This window comes from Mycetomoellerius zeteki, unplaced genomic scaffold (genome assembly GCF_001594055.1).
Source record: "Mycetomoellerius zeteki isolate Tzet28-1 unplaced genomic scaffold, Tzet1.0 scaffold612, whole genome shotgun sequence".
NCBI classification, from domain to species: Eukaryota; Metazoa; Arthropoda; class Insecta; order Hymenoptera; family Formicidae; genus Mycetomoellerius; species Mycetomoellerius zeteki.
The window spans coordinates 272868-294669 of NW_017257624.1; the positions used below are offsets into that span (position 1 = coordinate 272868).

At 36.0% G+C, this 21802-nt stretch overlaps 3 protein-coding genes across 9 annotated transcripts; 1 reads left to right on the forward strand and 2 right to left on the reverse strand.

Moving 5' to 3' along the window:
- Positions 1 to 386: 386 nt before the first annotated feature.
- LOC108728412 (protein D2) lies at positions 387 to 1955 on the reverse strand. Its single transcript, XM_018456957.1, has 5 exons — positions 1834 to 1955; positions 1573 to 1682; positions 1267 to 1387; positions 638 to 851; positions 387 to 560 (listed from the first exon to the last, which is right to left on the reverse strand). The coding sequence occupies exons 1-5, from the start codon at positions 1850 to 1852 to the stop codon at positions 422 to 424; spliced, it is 603 nt and encodes a 200-aa protein (XP_018312459.1). The 5' UTR covers positions 1853 to 1955; the 3' UTR covers positions 387 to 421.
- A 508-nt stretch (positions 1956 to 2463) lies between these two features.
- LOC108728414 (protein D2) lies at positions 2464 to 4750 on the reverse strand. 5 transcript variants are annotated; one of them, XM_018456965.1, is made up of 3 exons: positions 4521 to 4750; positions 3703 to 3933; positions 2464 to 2938 (listed from the first exon to the last, which is right to left on the reverse strand). In XM_018456965.1, the coding sequence occupies exons 2-3, from the start codon at positions 3896 to 3898 to the stop codon at positions 2577 to 2579; spliced, it is 558 nt and encodes a 185-aa protein (XP_018312467.1). In that variant the 5' UTR covers positions 3899 to 3933; positions 4521 to 4750; the 3' UTR covers positions 2464 to 2576. The 5 variants fall into 5 exon arrangements, with proteins under 5 accessions (XP_018312467.1, XP_018312466.1, XP_018312468.1 ...); XM_018456964.1 differs by lacking the exon at positions 4521 to 4750 and adding an exon at positions 4360 to 4506; XM_018456966.1 differs by lacking the exon at positions 4521 to 4750 and adding an exon at positions 4326 to 4407.
- A 606-nt stretch (positions 4751 to 5356) lies between these two features.
- Positions 5357 to 19104, forward strand: loco (regulator of G protein signaling family member locomotion defects). Of its 3 annotated transcripts, XM_018456958.1 has the most exons (16): positions 5359 to 5562; positions 5652 to 6607; positions 7007 to 7624; positions 8339 to 8459; positions 8654 to 9066; positions 14702 to 14812; positions 14898 to 15122; positions 15305 to 15525; positions 15609 to 15801; positions 16302 to 16511; positions 16937 to 17210; positions 17302 to 17450; positions 17547 to 17630; positions 17705 to 17852; positions 18049 to 18140; positions 18308 to 18772. In XM_018456958.1, exons 2-16 carry the CDS (start codon positions 5960 to 5962, stop codon positions 18770 to 18772), a joined length of 3972 nt encoding a protein of 1323 aa, XP_018312460.1. In that variant the 5' UTR covers positions 5359 to 5562; positions 5652 to 5959. The 3 variants fall into 3 exon arrangements, with proteins under 3 accessions (XP_018312462.1, XP_018312460.1, XP_018312461.1); XM_018456960.1 differs by lacking the exon at positions 16302 to 16511 and having other exon boundaries at positions 5357 to 5562; positions 18308 to 19104; XM_018456959.1 differs by lacking the exon at positions 5359 to 5562 and having other exon boundaries at positions 5960 to 6607; positions 18308 to 19104.
- Positions 19105 to 21802: the final 2698 nt, after the last annotated feature.

A 21802-nucleotide genomic window follows, 5' to 3' on the forward strand; every position in this document is an offset into this window, starting at 1 on the left:
AACGACCTCGGGGATACGAACGTAATGAATGTCTCATGTACCTTTTATATTTATAACAATAAAACAACAGCAATGAAGATGAATAGAATTTCTTGAAAATGATCTTTATCTGCTGGTAAGTAATTCACTTATTTCTGCGTAATTTACTGCTAATTATATTTTTGTAGAAATACGTAAAAAATATTTGTCAAAAAAAGGTTTCTTAAAAGTTAAATATCAATAATTAGTCGTAATAATTTTATTTACAATTTTCTTGTATTAAATAACACCACAAATTTACGACACTCTCTCTCTTTATATAATATAATTCTATTAAATTTTATATATGTGAGTAGTGCAAGATTTAAAATTATTATAATATGAAATTTATATTTATATTTAGGGTTTGAAAATATTTAAAGATTAATTAAATACCGTTTGATTAAAGACTCAAACGCTTATGATAAGCAGGCACATTGTCGTCGTATTCCGCCACCATAAAGTTACCAGCAATCGGACCCTCCAAGTTATACTTTTCCGCAAATTTCTTTATGGAGAACCTCTTTCGTTGACTTCCATCCCTGTAAGCAGGTGAGATAAAACGTGTTATCAACTATCGGGCTGTACGATATACTGCGTCGTCAACGCGTTCGCTCACCAAGTGCTCAGTCTTCTTTCATCGAAGGTAATAGCGCCCTGATTTTGTTTATAAATGAGAAATACGTAGCGGTGTTTTCCAGTATTTTTCGGCGGCGCAGGACCGACGTACTCCGCTAGGATTTCACCTTTAGCTAAGTTCTCTTCCGGTATATTTCCCACGAGCCAGTGTCGGAACTCTCGGTTGTATCCTCCCCTCCTTGGTACATCAGGATCTATAATAAGATACACCTGTTGTGATATGCAAGAATTTTATATAAAAAGAAATAACTACCGAGATAATTGTGAAATGATTGGAAACATACAAATCGGAAGTATACTAACAGTTCTAATGACTTTAAAAACGCATATTGCAATAATTTTCAAATATTTGCATACGTTATATAAGTCTTAACTTAACAATTGTATGCCAGAGAATCCGCGCGCCATCAAGTAGTGGCGATAGAGAAAACTGGTTTCCGAGACGGTGAAAGTTGAACTCATCGAGAATAGCACGTCTTTATCCGTATTTGTCTGTCTCGCGGTTTACGAAATTCTCGCAGCAAGAAAACAAAACGATCTCACTGTATCCTTGCAAAAATGTATCTAAATATTTTTACAACTAATTCATTCAAACTTTCCAAGTCTCACCCGTCATGACAAGCGTATACAGAACTCCTCCTTCGTGTTTATAGTGGATTTCTGGTATCTCATGAGTTTCAGTTGGCGTCAATTCGGTTCCCAAATCGACTATCTTCTTACCATATTTTACCTATGTAATACAAAATCATTTATAGATAGCGGTACATATTGTGTTGTAAGATGTTTAGAAAAAGGTCTTGCTAATAAATATCATTTTTTTCAATATAAATGTAGGAAATACATTAACTTAATACTTAATATCTTAGCTACACAATAAAAATGTCAGTGCGAATACTCTTGCAAATATATAGGTACCTCGATTTTTTCAATTGGTGCTTTGTCTATAATGTCGGGTTCGATTTTCACCTTTTTAAATTCCGATTCTACATCGCCTAATGAAAAACTAATAGCACACAAAAAAATTCCTGAAAAATTATATAAAATTATCACGTGAATATAAAAAATGATATGAAAAAGTACATCACATATCATTCACTCAAATACTAAAATGACTTATAAACATTACGATTTTCTTTATAAAATTAATAAAAAACAATAGAACCGTGACTGACGAACCTGTTATCAAATACTTCATTTTTAGAGACACTTTCCAACAAGCTGCAACAGCAATATTAACGAGACTAGTGAGCGAAGGAACGTTTTAAGATGTATCCCCACCAACTTGCGTGCTAGAAGGCCAATCCTTTCCAATATCGCGTATTTATTGCTAATGCAAGCACAGAGCGTTAGTGATTAAAATCTTCCTGAGAAAATTTATTGTACCAAAATAGATCACGAGATTAACTTGATTAATTCATTTCAATATGTATTATTTCATTGCAATATGTATGAAGATATATACATATCATCTGTATAACGAAAATAGAAAAAAAATTGAATGTAATTTTTCTTTGGGGAAATTAAAAGATAATTTTTATATAAATACATTTAACGTTGGCATAGAAACTTTTAATCGTTACTAAATTTTTGTTGGTACTTTCGGTTATTTTTTTTACTTTAATTTTATGTAAAGCGTGCATTTATGATAACGAATTGTATAAGATATTAAGAATTCGAACTAGTATCACAGGTGACGGTGTATGTTCTAGAAAATTTAAGAATTTGATTTTGAATTTATAAGTAAATTAAGCTTAAAACGAAAGATTTATTTGTCTTTTCCTTAACTACAATAGACACAAACGTTAATTGAAAAGTATTTGATGTGTATTTATTCAATAGACAGTTGGATATACATCATTATGTATAATACATGTGTATCATATTGTAATTGATCATATATTATTGATGCATGTACAGAATTAATCTGATCTAGCTGAAAGCTGCGCATAGAGAGTCGGTACATAATAATCATATTCCGCCTGGAACATATTACCGGCAATTGGATTGCCGAGTCCATATTTCGCCGCAAATCCTTTGATGGAGAAGCTGGCACGATTGTCACTACTTCGATTGGTCAAGCGCCTCTCGTCAAAAGTGAGCTCTTTAGGCTGTTTGTACAACAAGAATACATATCGGTGGAGACCCGTACCCTGCGGAGGTCCAGCACCAATGTATTCAGAAAGAACTTCTCCTTCACTCACATTCGATTCAGGAATATTGCCTACTAGCCAGTGATGCCATTCACGATTTGTAGGATTCTGTCTGCTTGGAGCGTCAGGATCTGTTTAAAGAATATGCTATAAAGCACAAAGCTGAGAATAACTTTTATCAAATTATCAACTATTATATTAATATTGAAGAACTCAAGAGAGTGAAACAAGAGCTTCTTTAAACATAACTTTAAATGTACATTAGTATTATTTCTGTCAGAATGACTTTTTTCTAATTTACTTAAAATAATATAAACACCTTTTATTATCTACAATTATCACAGAATCGCTAACAAAATTTATAAAACAAATCGGTGTACCGTTATGCAACAATCAGGTGATCTGCATGAGTCATGAAAGATTTTTTCAATTTCAGAAATGGATATTTTATTTGTTACTTTTAGAAAATAAAATAACAATTAAAATATCCATTTTTAAAATTGACAAATTCTTCCATGAAATCCCCTGACTGTTGCATAGTAGTACTTTATATCGATTTTAATGTCACATCTATTTTGTTTTTTTCCTCATGTTTCAATTTTCAGATTTTTCATCATTTTCCTCGATTAGGCAAAACCTGGACATGATGGAGCAAAACGACTTACTAATTCAGATTCAGTGATTCAAAATCTACAAGAAACACCTACTTTAATTTATGTTTCTCTTTAAAAATTTTTTGTGGTCCTGTGTTATTATAACTTACAGAAAAAAATAAAAAATCAAAATTAAAAATTTTGCAACTTTAAATGCAACAAAGATACTTAAATCTTAAAAAAAATTATAGACTGTTTTCATTTCAGTTTATAATGAAAAATAGGCTGTAAACATTACAAACCAGTCATGCATAAAGTATAAAATGCATTTTTCTCTGCCTCCCACTGAACTTGAGGCACATCCCTGACCTGTGTTGGAGTGAGCACTATGCCGATCTGAACGATAACATTACTGGGATAAGTTACATTCAGGATGTTGGTGGGTACCGTCGGCACCACGTCTGGGACAACTGAGTAAGTCTCGAGACACTTAGCCATGGATGACAGTAGACGTGTTCCTACTGATGTGATTCCTGCGAAGTAAAATCCGTTAATTTATTAAACGTCGCTAAAGAGATGACAGAACGAGGAATCAAGGGGACACTTGGTAGGACAATGTGTTTACACGCAGTGATGTAAATAACTCTTACGAACAATCAAAACACGGTCCATTGCGCTACCAAATGTCTTTTGCCGGGAAGCGAACGGGAATCGAGCGGAATCGGGACGCGTTTAATACCCAAACATCCCAAACAGAGAATCGCGACGCAAATTCCGTGACGCAGCACCATTTTCTCGTAAGCCAAGTGTCGACCATTCGCAGTAAATACGATTCGCGGACGAGTGACGGGAGCTCTCTCGAAGCCTCGATTCCCGTTCCCAACCGCGCAAACCGGATTCTTCGCGCGAGCATGTTGTAATTCACAGCTAATTGCAGATTTAATCGCAGGCGACATTACTCGAAGCCCTTGAGACAAGAAGGCACAGAGACATGTCCGGTACGCGCGCTCGCCGATATACGATTTATGCAAATAAAGAATAGATCAAAACAGAATTAGAGAACGAAGGATGACCCCCGGTAGACGGTGATCCTGGTGGAATGTACTGGAATCGCGTTTACCTCTCTCTCTCGCTTGATAGCGATTTATGTAACAGGTCGTTATCGGCCGCCGATTATATGTTAGCCGGTGACTTTCCAGCGGACGTACTCGGGGCAGTCTAGCGATCGGGTCAGTTCGAGTCGAATATTAATTCTGCGCCTTTACGGATGTTGGGACAGCGATATATATACACTTCATAAGAGCGAAACAAATGAAGGCCGATAACGCCGAAATGTGCCGATCGCGATAAACAGTGAAGTATCGGATGGAACGACAGTGTCTTTTTTTGATAAGATAAGAAAGATAGAGCGTTTTTTGACCATCGATTGCGAGTTTGTTTTGCGAATCTATATCGTCTAGATTTATATATTAAAATAAAAAGATAAAATTATTTTTAAAAAAATGAAATTTGAGCGACAATTTTTTCCCTCAAAATATATTCTACGCATAAAAATACATAAATTTACAAAATTACAAGAAAATCAGAAATATTTATGAGATCTTTTTTTAATTAAAGTTCGAAAACGATTATAAATAGGAAATATATTTGTACTTGGAATGAATCGGAGGCTTTTGGCCAAATTTCAGGAGAGAAAATAGATCGTGTTTTTTAGTCGTTTAGAAATTACCTCAAAATAATTTTAATTTAAAAGTTACGGTGTTCTGCGTTTTCATAATAAAACTAGTGAATTTATTATAAACTCGAGAAGACTAATACATTTTTATTATGTATAAAATAGCGTTCATTTATTATTTATCGTTTATTTAAAACATGAACAGATTGCTGTGTGAGGCGGATGAAACGAACAGACCCAAAGCGTCAAGAACGTTGATTGGCCGCCGGTAAGGAAAGCGTGAAATGTCCAGAACTTCTTCGTCTACAGCCAATCACTCGCTATGACGACGGCGAGCCACCTCGGGCTAAGCTATTTGCCACAAGGTCGATTACCTTTCTCTAGCCTTCTCGATGGACGCATTCCAAAACATCCGCTCGTAGAGTTTGCTTTTAGCGAGGTTCGGCTGACGAGTAACGTAAAGTGGCGAACAGTGGCGAACGTCCAGGTGGGTCTAGGGTGCTCGTTTCGAACGACATTTCCATCGAGACTCGGGATTAATCTATCAAATGATCCACGAATGATTTCCGTGAATAGGAGTGGGCGTATCAGCGAGGTCCCGAGCGTCAGAAGTAGTGCCACATAAGTGACAGTTCGTTGTGTCGTTACGGAGCACCTTCTTCTAGGAGGTCCCTCACTAAAGGAAAAGGAATTGGTTCTAGACTCCTAGGGAGTCTATAATCAAAGTTATAAGCAAGGGAAATCGTAAAGGAACGTCATAGAGGAGGATGATCATTGTGGAGGCGTGAGGTCACGAATTATGAAGTCAGCGAGCCACCGTGACGTACTCCTCCCCGGAGACCCTTCGTGACGTTGCGAGGCCCACGTGCGACAGGTAGGCAGACATGCATCAGAACAGGCGGAAGAAGAAGCGAGTGAATTATGGAGTGAGGGCGGTCGAGGTGGTCCGTGGCGCGAAAGGCTTCGGTTTTACGATATCAGGTCAGCAGCCGTGCATACTCAGCTGCATCGTGCAGGGCAGTCCAGCGGAGGACGCTGGTCTGCGCGCTGGCGACTACCTGGTTGCCGTCAACGGTCACAACGTCAGCAAGGTACCACACGATGACGTGGTGCAGCTGATTGGAAGCTCCAAGGGCATCCTAAGACTGCAGATCGCTGAGAATTATTACTCCGACTCCTCGGACGAGGAGGGCTTGGCCACCGTTAGATCCAAGCCCAAGTATGCACACAAGCCACGGACTGCTAATGCAAGTGCTTTGCAGTTGCAATGCAGGGCGGCCAAGGTGGTCAGGGATTTACAGAGTGGCGCGATGTTCCATACAGTCCCGGCTGGCCTAGCAATGCCTGATGCTAAAGATCAGTATAATTATTCTGGCTTGCATTATCGCTGGAATATGACGAGTCCGCTCCCATTGCCACCACCACCGGCGTCTCACAAGCGCGACTCTGAAAAGATCGTGCACAGAACGGTCGTTGGTTATCTCGGTACTATCGATATACCGAATCAGTTGCATCCGTCCTCTATGATGCAGGTACATTTCTGATACATCTAGAATGAATTTATATTAATCTGTTGATTAACCCTACTGGTCTGTTCATATGTTCTATACAATCATATTGTTTGGGTCATCATTAAAAAAGCTCTAAGAAATAAATATATTTTCACAGGAAAAAATTTTACATTAACAAAATCATCAAATAGTAGAGAAACAAGTTTTTTTTAAATATTAGTGAGAAAATAAATTACATTTTCGGTCAAATAGATCTGAATATACCAATAGGGTTAACATTTGAATGGTTGTAAATCTAAATGATTTAATTGCCTCAATTTAATGTAGTGAGCATATTGCTGTGATATTCATTTTGTATAAAATATATATAATGTAGAAATAATAACAAAAAATATAAACTTTTGCTTGTTCTTGTTGCAGGTTTTGAGAAAATGCATTAAAAGACTGAAAGCCGAGAAGCGAAATCCTACTACTGTTCTTCTCACCATTCACGTTGCCAATATTAAACTCACCAATTCGGAGAATCGCATTATCGCCGAATACCCTTCGTATCGAATAATATTCTGTAACTCCTTTTCCGAGCAAGACAAACAGTATTTTGGAATATTAACTAAGTCCATGAGGAACACAGACGATATTGTCTCGAACTCGTGTCACGTTTTCACTATTTATTACAAGTTAATCGATCATGAAGTGCATTCCAGTGCATGTAATGTGTTCGGATTTATGTGTACAAAATCATCAGAGTTAAACGTCTGCCAAGAGTTTCCTGACAGTTGTACGAGCCTTATCGGTGCCATACAGACATTGTATATATCCGATTGCACGAATGGGGAGAATTGCACAAATCCTTACAATGAAGGACGCATACGCTTGGATACCGCTTCTCCTCAACCGAGCAACATTAGCACGTCGACTGCTCATTCGAGCAACAGTGACTCCGGAATTGGTTTTAAGGATGATTATGGCAGCTGCTCGAGTAAAAATCTGGCGAATGATTGCGAACGAAGGAGGCAATACTCCAATATGCAATATAGGGTACTTTCTAAATTTAGATTAATGTTAATATCCTATCTCTCTATTTTATAAATTTTATGTCTAAAACCTGTACATTTACCTTCCGCGACCTAAGTGACTCTAAAAATAGCGTTGATAGAAAAGCTACATAAACAATTAACATTAAAGTTGCAATGTTTGAATTTGGAAAATTCATGACATAGTTTTAAAGAATACATATAATTGAATATTTAAAGTATAATTGGAAAGAAAGTAAAGTTATGCATTTTTACTATCTTAATTAAAATGTTCTAATTCAGAATATTAAAAATGTTCTGAAAAGGTGCTAATTTTAAAATATGTCCGAAGATGTGTCATTTTTTTATCAACGCAACAAGGCTTTAAATTATTATTAAGCTAAATTGGAGAAGGCAAAAATAATGAGAACGCAAATTTTTTTGTTCAACCAAATTTGTTTATAATTTGAGCATAAATTTAGCACATTCTGAAACATACAAACATCTTGATATTCTACATACTTATTAGAGATACATTTAATAATTAAAAAATATAATTTATTGTTTTTCTATATACATATATACAGGGTGTTTCCAAATTAAATCGCAAAACTTCGGGAGCGTGTAGAGGTGTATCTTAAAATAATCGAATGTATGAAATATTAAAAGTGCTTTGTCACTTATTTCATTCTGTAATATAATATTCCACCGTTCTGACTCACGGATAATTCATTTGCAGAATGTAAGCGCGCGATTATCCAAAGAATCTGTCAGTGAGGCTGCGGGACACCGATTGACAATTCGCGCGACCTCGGAGGCCAGATTGTGGAGCGAAGAACTAAAATTCGATCCTTCTAAAGGTAATTCGATTTGATACTCCAAAATGTGATGCGGCAAAAATTGCGCATAATTTTAGGATCCCGTTTTTCTTTCTTCTTCAACTGTATCTATCTGAAATGGGATACAATTGGGGTAGAATTCGTTTAACTTTGAACTTAACAAGCGCGAATGTAGCAGTGGCGATGGTGGGGACTACGAAATGCGCTTTTCACAGAGATGCGGCACGTGGCGGGGAGTGGGGAAGGTACGACCACCACCTGCGCTGGAACATCTGCCCCTGCTGCGACGGCACGTACCATGTTGGCCAGTACGTCCGTTGGATCCCTCGCGTCTGTTTGCACCACAGCATTGCTCGACGGCATCGAGGACGCCGCGGAATCGTCTAAATTGGCGTCGACGGACGGATTAAAGCGCCTCATGGATACTACGAACAAGCTCAGTCCGAAGGTATACTGTGGCCAGGTCACAAAATCGCTAGTGCACAGCTTGGAGGATATAAATTCCAGCATGGAGTACGCCCGGCAACCTTACTGTCATTCATATTCTGGCAAGTCTGACAAGCCTCGACCTTGGGGAAGTCTGCAGGAGATACGGAATTTTCGCAGCAGCGCCTCGGACAATTGCATAGTGAGAGATCTTTCATTTAATTCAATCTATCATAGTTTTTAGGAAATTTATTCCATTTGTTTCGCCGATATACTTACAATTTTTCTCTTTGAGAAGTTGCTAATCAATTTCTCGCGTTTTTTGAGAAGTTGCGTTTTTCAATTTCTGACACTTTCGCAAATGACGTAATAATATAATATTTTCTTCATCTTATCGTAGTTATTCTCAGCAAAAAAGGACAATTTTTTTGGAATGCATTTATTTATCTATTTTTATTTTATATTATATAATTTATAATAATGTTGCTTTTTTATTCAGAGCTTGTGATAAACTTTTAAGATTTTATAATTTTATATTGCATCGCTAGGCATTTTCTTAGAGAAATCGTACTTTTCGAAAACAGTATATATCAAGTTATATTAATTTATAATTATATATTATCTTAATTACCAGTAGCCAATCTACATGTCTTTTTACGTCAATTAGCGAAATGTACGCGAAATCATATCTTTCCCGCTGGTTTCTCACGAGTTCCAATTACTTTCGAAAATGTGCATCAGTAACATTAATGCTCCCATAGGTTTATCGTTGCAAATGATTTCCGGTTCCTCTCGTGTACTCGTTATTCACGACTGCGTCATCGTTTCCTGCCTCTGATTTGCGCTCGTGCACACAGGCAAGGGTCAAGTGAAAACGAAACAAACCAGATCGGCTCTGTACAAACGTGTCCCCGCGTGCACACGCTCTCGCGTGTGGCGTAAGTAAAACGCGTGTACAATTACTTTATTTGATATATAAATATCTGCCGCTTCTAGAAATGAAATTATAAACTGATGTAGTAGATACTGCTCGTCGACTCAGGCTCGCAATTTTGTACAGGATATCTCATGTATTTTCTCTCTGCAAATCCTCCGACGAATTTAAAGTGAGCATCTCGCAACAAACACTAAAATTGGAGTTAACTTGAGATTGATTCTTCTTTTATAATTTGAAATGATGTTAAATGTTTTTTTGTAATTACAATTTTTTTAAGTTAACAGAGATAAAAAATCATAAATTATAAATTTGCTATTTTCTGTGATTAAACTCGGAAAATAATAGATAAGAACATTTAATATCTTCAATATCTGTAGATAGTAATAAGCTAAAATTAACATTACAATTCTCAAAATAACATCATAATTCGCAAAATGGCATAAATTAGTGTAATAAGGTTAAATAGGATTGAGTCGTTAAACTTAATCTGTGCTGGTGCAGAGTTGAAAATAGCTCTTAATAACTATGTTATAACCAACAATGCCAGAGTAACGCTAAAAAAAATGTTCCCGCGAACTCTGAGGTTGATGCACTGCCTTTAGGTACATGAATAGATCTTACGATGATAGATGCAGGGTCGGTTGCACAGAGAATATCCATTCCTTATGCTCAGAATTCGCTTATTTTTTATATCTATCACAAACAGCCTTTATATATTAATATAATCATACGTATCATCGAAAAATATCTTAAATACCTTCATTTACATTCATTTCATTGAATTACATTGTTTGTACAACCAAATCAAGCTGACAATTTATATACAATTAATTATGTTGATTTTATTGAAAAATTAGAAGAGCTTTAACATAATTTATTCTTAAAGTAAAGGGTTTTAGGTATTATTTTGACGAAACTGTTACTTTTAATTGCACAAAACTGCATCCTTTAATACAGCCACAAAAAACTTCCATTCATTTAAGTCTTAATCGATCCGTATTTCACAGTTCATTTAAAATACCCAACACTTCTTCGCTTCTGCATTCATGAATCCCTCCGGATCGGCTCCCTGCATGCGGCCCTGCATAGATGTTAAAACGAGGTTGAACGATAGAGTTCGTCGGTGGAGACAGAGAGGGAAAGGCCGTGACGCGGGCCTGTTGCAGTAGTGGTAGCGATGGAAGCGGAAGAGGAGCGGGGCGAGTGACGGGTCGACGATGAGAATGAATCAGTCGAGAACACAACATCGAGGGAGAGGTGAAGGGACGTCGAGCGAGCGAGAGAGAAAAGGAAGGAGAGAAAGGGAGAGAAATAGGGAGGGAAGTGGGCCTTGTTCGAGCGTAAAGTGGCCCCAGCTTCAGCGTCGTAACACACCGGGGTGAACGCGGTAGTAACCGTGTGGCACACGGTGTGTACAGTCGCGACGATGTCGCAGACGATTACGTCGTTCTGGCTACTCGTTATCGCCATCGTCAACAGCTCGTAGTGTCTTGCGACACGTTACGTCACGTCACGTCACGTCTGGTCACGTCTGCCAAGGCCCAAGGCACGCAGCGGTTCGCGACTCGCTCCGTGGCTCGACGATGCTCGATCATCACGCTGGGCGGAGCCCTCGTTATTACACAAGCAAATCGCCCGTTTAGCTCTCGTCGCCGACGTCGTCGTCGTTCGCTCTTTTACCTATTTCGCGCCTAAGTATGCGATCGTCGCCCGGTACGTGCGAGTACCGAGAGGCTGATAAATGACGTTGCCGTCGTCGTCGCCGACGTGAAAACGTGCGATCCGCGAGCGTGATATGGATTCGCTGGCGAAATCGGTACGTAGAAAAAAGAGGCACGGGCAGGTTTGCTCGGAGTATTCGGGCGTGCATCGTGAACGCTGTTGTATGCGGCACGTATCGCTGTCACCGCGGCAATTTGTCGATGACGCATGGTTCGGCAAATTTGGAATGGATCCGTTTTTAGGAAAAGTTTCGTCGTCTGTCGTAAGTTTGTATATTCAGCGTTAAATAATTGAGATTGACTTGCGGCAACCGGCAACTTAGTGCTTAGGCAGAAAGCTCGTTTGAGAAACGTATTTATAAAACGTTTAGATTGTTTTACCGAATTTCGAAACGTGATTATTACAGCTGCTTTCCATGACACCACTTTAATAACACAAGTCGACACAAACATTATTCTATCTTTCTTGGCATTCAGTAACAAAGATAGAATGACATTTATTTTGTCCTTAAAAAGGATAGGATCTGTTGTTATTCTTGCACCTGTCATTGACAAATGTGATTGATCAATTCTAATGGACTAATCATCGATCAAAGTTAATCGGAGTTGGTCGAAGTGGCCCTAAACTGCATGAGGAGACCGGTATTCATAGTCCGTTCTTATTTTAAGACCATCTTAAGTAATATCTTAAGATGCTAATACGGTCCTCTGATTGGTTCGTGACATCTTAAGATTGTACTTAAGATGGTCTTGAATATAAGAACCGACTATGAATATCGCCCTAGGACTCTCTTTCTTGGGCCGGTATTCATAGTCGATTCTTATATTCAAGACCGTCTTAAGTATAATCTTAAGATGTCACGAACCAATCAGGCCGCATTAGCGTCTTAAGACATTTACTTAAGACGGTCTTGAAATAAAAACTGACTATGAATACCGGCCTTGCTTTCGTCAAATATCAAACGTATACCTGACTTTAAGGGTCTATTTTCTATGGCTAGTGTACACTTTTGGAACTTAAAGTGAAATAGCTATATGTTTAATATTTGGCGAAAGCAAGAAAGAGAGAATAAAAAACAGATTTTAGGTTTCAAAAGTTGTACACTAGTTCAGCTACAAAAAACTTCTTGTTTAGTAACGAGTTCTATTGGACACACTAGTGCGCAGTGCATATTATGACTGTTTTCCTTTTAAGAAACCTGTCGATACAAGTGTCGCTTTATCTTCGTGATTCATTGAATGTCAAGAAGAATAGAACGTTGTTTGCATAGACTATGTTTTCTAAAAGAAAAGCAGCCTAAAGCTGTTATGCATTGATCTAAGGCCGATATTCGTAGTCAGATCTTAAATTTAAGACTGTCTTAAGTTCAGCCTTGAGGTATCATGAACCAATCAGAGAGCCGCATTAGCATTACTTACCGTCTTAAGACATTACTTAAGACGGTCTTGAAATAAGAACCGACTATGAATACCGGCCTAAGTGTAATCTTTAGTGTAAAAGTGAAATTCAAATATTTCGAACGAGATAAAATGTCTAATATATATTTTACAAAATAACACGATAAACAGTTAAAGATTTCGCGTTCTAATACCTATATATATTTTTTATTAAACGTACATTTTTACATCGTTTTGTTTACGAAAGCTTTAATATGTATTAGTGAGCTAGTACGTCCAATCGAATTCACTATTACATTCGGTGAACAACAAGAGGTTTTCTGTGGCTGAACTAGTCTATATTTTTGAAACTTAAAATGAGATAGATATATGTTTACTATTTGTCGAAAGCGAGAAAGAGAGTTCTAATGCAGTCTAGTGCAAGAACAGAAAACAGACCAAAGAATAAAATGCAATGCTGGATGCATAGACAGAAAATTCGTTTAAGAAACATACATTTATGAAACGTTAGATTATTTTACCGAATATTCGAGGTATTATTACGAATGCTTAACATTCGGTGAATAAGGATAAAATGATACGGATACAAGGAAATTTTTAAATGCAGCCTTGATGCGAATAGTGAACTCGAGAGATTCACGCAAGATGTCCTTCTTCTGTTGCATTAAATTCGACACTGTATATCGGACGATTAAGTGATAAAGTGAACGTATAGGAGAGGTCAAAGTGAACATAAATCAACATCACACTTGTATCTTGATGAATGCTTCGTACGCCGTGGAAACAACGGGATAAATCCATCGGAGATAAAATCATCGACCGCAAAGAGTGTGATAATTCTTTTTAATTAAAGCCCAAACCGGCTTGCCGATTGTTCATTAACGTCTTTGGCGGTGAACGCTGACGCGACTTATTTCCTTAATTATTGATAATCACGGGCTTTGGGCTCGTGAGCTCATAGCGCGACGACTCATGTTTGTCTTCGTCTAAAGCCACATTCCTCGAATTGTCCGATGCATGAACATCGTCAACCGGAACGTTGTTGTGACTATTATTGTTATCTTGAATATCTTGTCGGGGTGCCCCCATTTAAATAACTTTTTCAGTTACACCGTAATGTCAATTGAGAAAAATCGTACGTGGGAAGATGAAATTGCGCGTTAGCTCCGCATGTAGGAGGACAAACGGGGAAGGAGGATGGGAAAACAGAGCACGCGAAACGAGCGATCCAAGAAAGCGTTTTCTCATAGCGCGCACCTGTTGTGTGCACGACAGGTGCTGAACTATAAAGGTTCCAGTTCGTAGGAATGCGTAGGAATTAATATTAGAATCTCTCTCGGAGACTTCGTGATGTAATGGACAAATAGAATTGCAAATAGAGATCTTAGATCGTGCATAACAATAATATTGACCAACTAGCAGCAATTATGCCACTTATTTTGAAACGGATTCTATATTCATGCTGTTACATTATCAAAAGAATCTTTCTTTAATTGAACAATTTGATAATCAGTGATTTAGAAATGTGTAATTTAAAAAAGTAAGCATTATTTAAGTATTTAGTTTGCCAACTTTCTTTAATATTAAGCATCTTGATTTAGATCACAAGGAAATTTTTGATATCTAATAAGATTCATATATGAAATGAAAGCAATAAAAGATGAAATTTTTTTTATTTAGACAATTTGTTCATCTGTAATAAAATATTTAAAACAATATTCTTAGAGAGAGAGATTAATTTTTCATTTTTATTTTATTAATGGAATATATATCTGTTGCAGTATGGTAGTACTGAGTCTTGTGACAAAAATAATGATTGCAAAGGAGTGCACACTTGGGCAAATGGATTTGAAAAACTGTTGGAGGATCCAAAGGGTTTGCAAACGTTCGCTGTGAGTATTGCGTGATTCTTCTCGTGTCCATTGAACGTTATATGCAACGTGTTACAATTACTGAATGCAATTGATTTTATTCTAGGAGTTTCTCAAGAAGGAATTTAGTCATGAAAATATATATTTTTGGGCTGCTTGTGAAAGATACAAAGATACTAAAGACACTACTATGCGCCGTCGATTAGCTTGTCAAATATATCAGCGCCATTTGTCAAGCACAGCCGCCGAGCCAGTAAATGTTGATAGTCATGCGTCAGGACAAATTACTCAAGAATTACTCGACGAAGCACCCGCGGATTTATTTCTACAGGTATGGTATTTAAAAAAATGTCATTATTAGAAAAAAATAAATATTCTACGATACTTAATTTTATTGATAATAAATTAAATTACTAAATCTTTTAAAATATTTTGTTCTTTATGTATATTTTATTATATGATAAATATCTGTGAATTTTGTATATAATGAAGTAATTGCTATTATTGCTTTAGACTCAGAAACAAGTATTCAACCTAATGAAGTTCGACAGTTACCCGAGATTCTTACGATCGGAACTTTATCGTGCTTGCTTGGAAGCGGGAAGCGCCGTTGTTGATACAGAAGACTGTGATCTACATCTTACAAGTTCGCCTAGCGTAAAATTAAAGAAGAGTCACTCCGATGCGGAAGATCGTTGTCGAAAGTCGCTTCTTCCTTGGAACAGAAAAAATAGGTAAATTATTTACGATTTTATTTCTATTGATAAGCGAAAACGTTTGTTTGGGCAATATATATTTTATTTCATTGCATTTTCAGATCTAAATCAAAAGATCGTGGTGAATCCGAATACAATAAAACCCCTAGCCGAAGTGAGACTATATATAAAAGCTTTACAGTTATTAAGAGAGAAACGGAAGGTAACAATAATGAAGACACAGTGTCAATCTCTAGTAGTCGGTCATCGTTAGCGTCGTGGGATTTGGCGTTACGGCAATCGTTTAACAAACATGTAAGTATTATTGTAACTAACACAGCAACCCGATAATGACGTTTTAAATATGAAATTGAGTGCATATCTTGATAATAAAATTTGTCAATCTTTCATAACTGAATTGTATGAATTGTATGTGCTAGTATTGAAGTGAAATTTGTGTAAAATTCTTGTGAAAATTGTTTTAGTTGCATATTGAGTTATTTTAATGAGTGTTGTGTGTAAATCTATTTTGTAGAGAGTGCTTTTGGTGATATACTTTTTGAGAAGGTAGTTATTATTAATAATAATAGTAATCAGGTGAAAGAGTAGTACATACATTGCATTAATCCACTAAGATGTACATCAGCTATTGTAGAACAGATTTAATACAAACTACTATAAAAAGTTTTTTTAGACTTGCAAAACAGTATCAGGCCATTTTATTCAAAATTATGTAGATTTTAAAATGCACATAGAAACTTATATGTCAATCTATACGTCAATATATACGTGAACGAATGTATGTTCACTTATAGTCTGTATCGTCTTATGATGGGCAAACGAACGAAAAGAAAGATGCTCGCAGCAAATGTACGGGTTTATGTCGAGTCATATTGCCTGATGGGTCCACTACTGTAGTGACAACCAGCCAAACCGAGAGCATTAAAGACGTGGTTACTCGTCTGCTCGATAAGCGAGCTCTACGATATTCTAACTATGATGTTCTGATACTAGCAACAGATGAGGTTTGTGCTGTCTTCTGTTTAACCGAATGCAAGCTTTAGAGAAATACCGTTTATCTAATGCATGCACGTTTGCTTTTTTGCATTATAATGAATAAAAACTCTATTTATGCATTATAATGTAAATAGAATTTGTTTCTCTAATATTTTATATTAGTTTGCACGAAGTATAAAACATCTAATAGATAATGTATTTTTTTTTATTTATTATTTGATATTCTGTATTATACAATTTGGTGATGGAAAGGATAAAAGTATGTCTCTTATTATATCTTGTAAAAATGCGAATAAAAATATTTTGCTACCTGCATAATTGATCAATAATTCATATTTTAATCATCATCATATTTTAAATTATTGCATTAATGTAATTTAATTTAGATCCATTTTTTGGCACTTCTACAGTATATTATATATTTTATTTACAGATGGTGGACACGAAGTGTTTTTCGTCAGTATTAGCAGGCCAGGAAGTGGAAGTCGTTCCCACAAAAGTCTTAAAAGTAGAATTACCCTCGCGAAGGATAATAAGCATTATCGCTCACAAGGGTAAAACTCTGAAAGAAGTTTTGAGACCTCTTCTAAATAAATATGGTTTCAATTTAGACTTGATTAGTATTTGGAGTGAAGGCCGTTGTGTTCCTATGGATATTATGGCTATCAATGCTCCTACACGCATTATTGTAATGGCGAATGAAGAAGGTTAGTGTATACATATATATATATATTATATAATATTTAATAAAAGTAAATAAAAAAATTAAAGCTTTACTAATTAAATGTTATTCTGCAGATTTTCAACGGGAATTGCATACTGCTAAATATTTAGATGAAGTGCCACACGCACAACCAACTCTAGATGAAATAACGAATAAAGTATTTGAGGAGCTTTTGGTTGGAAAAAGTAGAAATAAGTATCAGTATAGTGAAGGGTCATGTAAGGTAAGCACAGTAATGTTTAAAGAACAATCTTCTATTATACAACGAATTACTTTTAACATTACTTTTGTATCTTTTCCGCTGAATTATTTTTTACAGTCGGATGATCAACGTTCGGAGAGATCTTCTATATTATCTAGCAAATTCTTTCTTCGAGATTCGACAATTCACGGGAAGAAGAAGGTAACATATTCATATCTTTCTAATCAAGAAATTTAATTGTTTTTGTAATACATACTTCCGGTTTTCTTTTTAAGGCGAAATCTAAATGTTGCAATACAAGTGAAAAGGGTAATTCAAACGATTGCATTCATGAGGGAGCACCCATTAAATCCCAGCCACCACTTATCGCAAAGTGGCGTAATGGCGTAAAATTGCAACTTCCAGGCAGATTTGACGGAGATGGTAAGAACGATATGTATAATATATATTCCGCTTTTGTGCCTTTATGTAAGATTTTTATAATTTACAGATTCAGATTTTAAATAGTTTATTTTATTTTTTTACATATAATTATAAAAATATTTAATTTAAAAAATTATTAAGTAATGAAAATTTTATTTGTTAAGATCAATTTATTTAAGTCATATTTGTTTTATAGAATTATACGAAGGATTGAAAAGAGCGCAAAGATCGAGATTGGAGGATCAGAGAGGGACGGAAATCAATTTTGAATTACCAGATTTTTTAAAGGTATAATCACGTGTGCGCGTACTGCAACAAATATTCAATTTATTCTATTTTATTTTACATTGAGGTTTAATAGCAGTAGAGAAAGTTTGTGTGCACAAATTTAAACTTAAGATCTCTATGTCATATATATGGGTTTTGACTCTTAAAGCTATGAAATTATTAATCAGAACAAGGAGAACGGGAAACCATCGGTTTCTAACAAGATGCGAAGGACTCGAGTAGTGTCGGCCAATTGCGAGGGCACCACGAAATTTTACGACTCGAGCGAGGATAAGCAAAGCAGTAGCGGATACGAGTATCCTGCGCACGTGACAAACGGAGCCGCGAACGAGCGATTTTCAGCTTTGGTTAATATTACCGAGCCTTTAAGTAAGTGCCTTGAGAGCTCATTCAATTTAGACGGCGATAGGACATTGGTGGATGGAGATCAAACGATTATCGAGAACGGTATTGATTCCCCGTCGAAGAGTCCGCACTCAGGAAGCTACGGGGGCACGGATGTATCGCATACGAAGCTGTCGAAACCTCCACCGTTACCGCCGAAGCCCAAAAATCTTGTTGTGAACGTGGTGAAAAGCGGCTACATCGCGTCTCCGAAAACTCTACAAAGGCCTAATCATGTGATTGAATGAAACAACTGAATACAATGTAAAAAGAAGATATTTTTAGTTAACGTCTCGTTTTTAGCGTAGTTTCATGTGATGTCATAATTAATCATTTGGACACGATACAGTACGATAACTGAATAAAACTTATCGTATTTATAAATTATTAGAAGGAATGGTTCTGTACGGGCATTTCTACGGACAGAAGCTACAGGGCAACATGATTAATCCTCTATTATGCATTTTTCTAACATATATTCACATTCCACAACTTAGATTTTATTTCGAAAACGTGTCCTGTCTGTGCCTTGATTCTAGAATGCTATTGTACGTAAATTTTTATTTTATATTAAGTCTAATAGCAGCAATATCCTATATTGTGTGATTTTTATTTTATTTTAATTAATGAAAAATTAATGAACAATATTTTTTTATTGGGGTGATACGTAGTTTTATGTGAAAATTAATACGTAGTCAATAGCTTCAGGTTCGATCTGAACCCACATTCCATGCATGATTCTGTTTAAAAAAGATTGCAAATTTTAAGTGAAGGAGTATGAGGTGACAACAATAATCTGTTTCGAGAACTTATGTCTTTCGATGAGATAGAAAATACATTTTTTATTATACTTATGTGTTAGTATTGCTAAATAACGATAGCATTCTAGAATCAGATTAGATATATAATGATAAACCTATACATGATATATATTATATATTTTATATATCCGAGTTTCTTCGCAAACCGTCTTGACCAGAGAAACGAAGTCCAGGTGACGACAATCTATGCGCTTATTAGGTGATTATATAGGAACCAATGTTAATAAAAAAAAAGTATGTGCTCCGAAAGAGCATAATAGGATGAAGTGTAAAGGGGACGATCTATTTTCAGTATTTCGAATAACTTTATTAATTAGATATAATTTCCAAAGGGATCGCATCCTAATTTTGATAAAGCTATTGCGTATTATGCACGCTGGAAGAAAAATACGTGCGTCGCTTCGTAACAAACAGGAGATACTCATCATAGAGTGAATTGTGCGAGACGAATTCGTTTATATATCGTATCGGTAGGGCATCTATTGCGACATGCTAATATATTATATTATATTATATGATTGTCTAAATTAGGCAAGCTTTAATAAATTTTTTAAATTTTATAGAAAAGCCTCTATGCATTCTGGCCATTCTGTCGTTTTGGCCTTTATCCTTTTGTGTTGCAAAAGATAATAAAACGGAAACCATTCTCCTGTTATCCTCTAAGCATAATTGTTTATCAACTCCAGCTCTTTAATATGATACCTATAATGTTTGATTAAAAGTACAATTCGAAATAAACTAGGTAACTCGATATCGGAGTAGTTACTTGTCAGTCAAAAGATCTGGATTCGGCGTTTGTCTTTCAGCATAGGTAAGAAATAAATCATGATTCTTATTTATTAATTACTTTTATTGTGATGCAAAGATTTAAAAAAATATGCTATATTAATTTTACATTAATTCGTCAAATATAACGAGCATTATTATGGTAAAGTATTTTTTTACAAAATCATGTCGCAATGAATATTTATTTACTTGCACAAAATAAGTAAGTATTGGCGTTTATAATCATTCAGCGATTAACGATTTATTTGTAAAATCATTAATTTATCTAATTATTGTAAAATTACAAATAAAAATCTTTGCAAATAGTCCTTACCTACTGAGTACAATATTCTTAGATAAGTATTGGCATCGTCAGATGGCGGAACGACACTAATTTGTAATCAATTAATTTCTCGCAGGAGTGACTGAACAGTTATTTGGGCTTAGCAAACCCATGGACTCGAGCACAATACACTGCGGACACTAATACATTTACACATCCGTGTAAATGAAAAAGAAGGGTATGTGCTCCACTTACATCCACACACACACGTTTTTGTGAGCGATAACAATAAATATTTGAGGAAAGAAATGAAGCATGTTAGTACTTAAGAATAACGACGAGAATAAGAAGCAGATTTATATATTTAATCGAGCAGGCGAAAGCTGATCTTTTAATTAGATCCTTTCATTAAAAAGAACAATCAATTCATATTAATAAAAAAAGTTAATTGAAATAAATCAGGAATAATAAAAATGCGCGCTTTAATTTCTTGGAATTTATTTAAAAGACATTGTAATGTTAAGCACAAATCCAAATGAAATTTCGTAGAGAAGTATTAAATTATTAAATAGGTGCGTTTAGCTTCAAATTTCGAAAATATAAGCAAAACATTAAAAATAATGCATTTGACAATATATGAGTACCTAGGTACTCACATATTGTCAAATGCATTATTTTTTTAGCTAAACAGGGCTGAGGGCATGTATTTGAAATATTTTTATTTGAAAAACAGTATTTGTAAGATAATTGTAGAGCATATAAAAGTATTTTTGTATTTTGTATTTCAAATACTAAGATCGACAACCAGTTTTATTATTTAAATTACAAAATACAATAAACTCAATCTTTCGATTTTAGATACAAAATAATACTTTAATGTGCTCCGTCGAAGTACAAAATATACTTGTATCGCAAAATAATGTGCTTTAAATAAAGATATTTTAAATACATGCCCAGTCCTGTTTAGCTATAAATTGCTAAATCTAAAAGGGCGGGATAAAAAAAAATCCGTCGAGATACGTTCCTACTTGGGCTGTTTTCCAAAATTTACCGCCAGTACTGAAAATCTATAGTGCACGTGACGTAAACTATATATTTTCAGTATTGGCGGTAAATTTTGGAACATAGCCTTGGTCGGGAACGAAAGGCGGGAAGCTGGGACTCGGGAGAAAAGAACGGAGTATAGAAAGTGTATCTACCGAACAGACCTTCTCCTCCCCCACCTCCTCTACCTCCCACCTCTACCTCCCACCGCCACCTCCTCCCGTTTCGCGCCTTTTCCACCCGCGCGCGCGCGCGCGCCGCAATTCGCGCCTTTCGTCGTTGGTGGTTGGTGGCGGTATGGCTTACCGCGTTTGACAAACGAATTAGAGGCGACTGTCGATCCCCGTGTCTCGGAGTATTCGCTG